Below are 1,887 nucleotides of genomic sequence, written 5' to 3'. Positions count from 1 at the left end.
CGTCTGATTTGGACACACCACACAGCGCAAACGATGTAAGAACAAGCGGGAGATGAATCTAACGAATTTTTACTCATATTTTGGACATTTATTTTCTACGAATATTTCACTTGGGGGACCACAACATGAGCACAACAACTGGAGTTTACCGGAGGATACCAAACCCTACCCGGACTTGTTCTTATTTTCGGGACACGAACCGAGTACCATCGTGTTGGTGGTTATGTACTCCCTGTCCTTCCTCACCGGGCTCGGAGGGAACATCATGGCTCTCCTGGTCCTCACCCGAAAGAGGACGGGTCTGGCGGGGGTGTCGGCGACCCGCAGACTGCTGGTCAATCTGGCGGTGTGTGACATGATGGTGGTGTGCGTGTGCATGCCAGTTAACCTGGGACACCAGGTCTACAACGCCTGGGTGTTTGGGGAGTTTCTGTGCCGCACCGTGCCGTTCGTTCAGGCTGTGTCGGTGTCTGCGAGCGTCCTGAGCCTGGCCGTGATCAGTCTGAACCGCTACTACAGCGTGCACAACCCTCTACACGCACGGACCTTTTTTACTGGGCGGCGGATACTGTGTATGATCTGTGTGGTGTGGATCGTGTCGTCGGGGCTGTGCATACCGCTCCTCTTCATGAATACCACCCAAACTCTGTCGCTGCTGGACATCACCCTCACTGTGTGCGTGGAGAGCTGGAACGAAGTCAAACTGAAACAGAGATATAGCTTTCTGCTCTTCTGCTCTCTCTATGGATTCCCCGTGTTGTTTAACCTGGTCATCAGCGTGCTGACTGGCTGGAAGCTGTGGGGCACCGACGAAAAACGGACGCAAGATTCGAATACATTTGGCGTTACGCTTTCACTGTCCCGTCTGAAAGTGCGTAAAAGGATCGCCAAGATGGTGCTGTCGCTGGTTATGCTTTTCACCCTGTCTTGGCTACCTCTGTATGTAGTGGACATATGGTTAGACTTTAACATGACTTCATCTTTAGAGGAAGAGGAGGATGATGTGAACCATGTATACCACGAGTGGATTCTACAGGGGAGACCCTTCGCGCTATGGCTGGGTCTAACCAACTCCGCTCTCAACCCGCTCTGTTATTGCTTCGTGGGTAACTTACACAGGTCTGCAAAACGATTCAGGAAAAGCTACAGACAGAAACTGTCGTCATTGTTAAGTCTGTCGCCACAGCAGTCCTCTATGCCTATGGGCAGCACCTCAGTGCCCAAGCTCGTGCCCTATAGCAGGGCGCAATCAGAGAAGCGCGGCGCAGATAGGCGCGCATCGAGCAGATATGCCAATCCAGGCAACAAACTAACCAAAAGCAAGAGCCTGTCGTCTGTGACAGTGTGTGAAACTGTTTTTGACTGATTGACAGACAGACAGATCAAATGTAGGCCTACTTGGTATATGTCATACTTATTTCACCAATGGACAGGAAAACGTTCGTCCTAGAGTTCAAAATAGGATATTCTGTGAAAATGTGTCTGTTTTCAAACGAAACCTCTGAAGCAAATGGAGATATTTGCCATAAGAGTGTGTTGCTCTTTTAATTATGAAGTGTGGTGCCGTCTTTATTATGGAGTGTGTTGGAGTGTGTTGGAGTGTGTGCCCCACTAGCGGTTCTGGGGGTGGGGGCAGGGGGGGCCAGTGCCCCTGTGACAACAATTTTAGACCCCCTTGTGGCCCCCCTAAATGTGGAGTATGAAATAATTTTTACATAACACATTTTTGCTATCGTTCTTTTTTTACATCCATAATTAGACAGTGGTAACGATGATGATTATGAACATGGTCTTTTGCCTGCTAATGCCTGCAATGCAGTGAAGAAAACGATATGACAACAATAACGTCTAATGTAACTGGCCCCTCTAACAGTACAACTGGCCCCA

At 49.3% G+C, this 1,887-nt stretch overlaps 1 protein-coding gene across 1 annotated transcript; it reads left to right on the top strand.

The window, feature by feature from the left end:
• Window positions 1-223: 223 nt before the first annotated feature.
• Window positions 224-1,366, top strand: LOC106610130 (galanin receptor 2a-like). Its single transcript, XM_014209304.1, has one exon. The coding sequence runs from the start codon at window positions 224-226 to the stop codon at window positions 1,364-1,366; it is 1,143 nt and encodes a 380-aa protein (XP_014064779.1).
• Window positions 1,367-1,887: the final 521 nt, after the last annotated feature.

The sequence above is a fragment of the Salmo salar genome, chromosome 01, assembly GCF_965601325.2.
Source record: "Salmo salar chromosome 01, fSalSal1, whole genome shotgun sequence".
Lineage (NCBI taxonomy): Eukaryota > Metazoa > Chordata > Actinopteri > Salmoniformes > Salmonidae > Salmo > Salmo salar.
The sequence above is the reverse complement of the archived record's forward strand: the minus strand, read 5'-3'. Positions and strand labels throughout refer to the sequence as shown.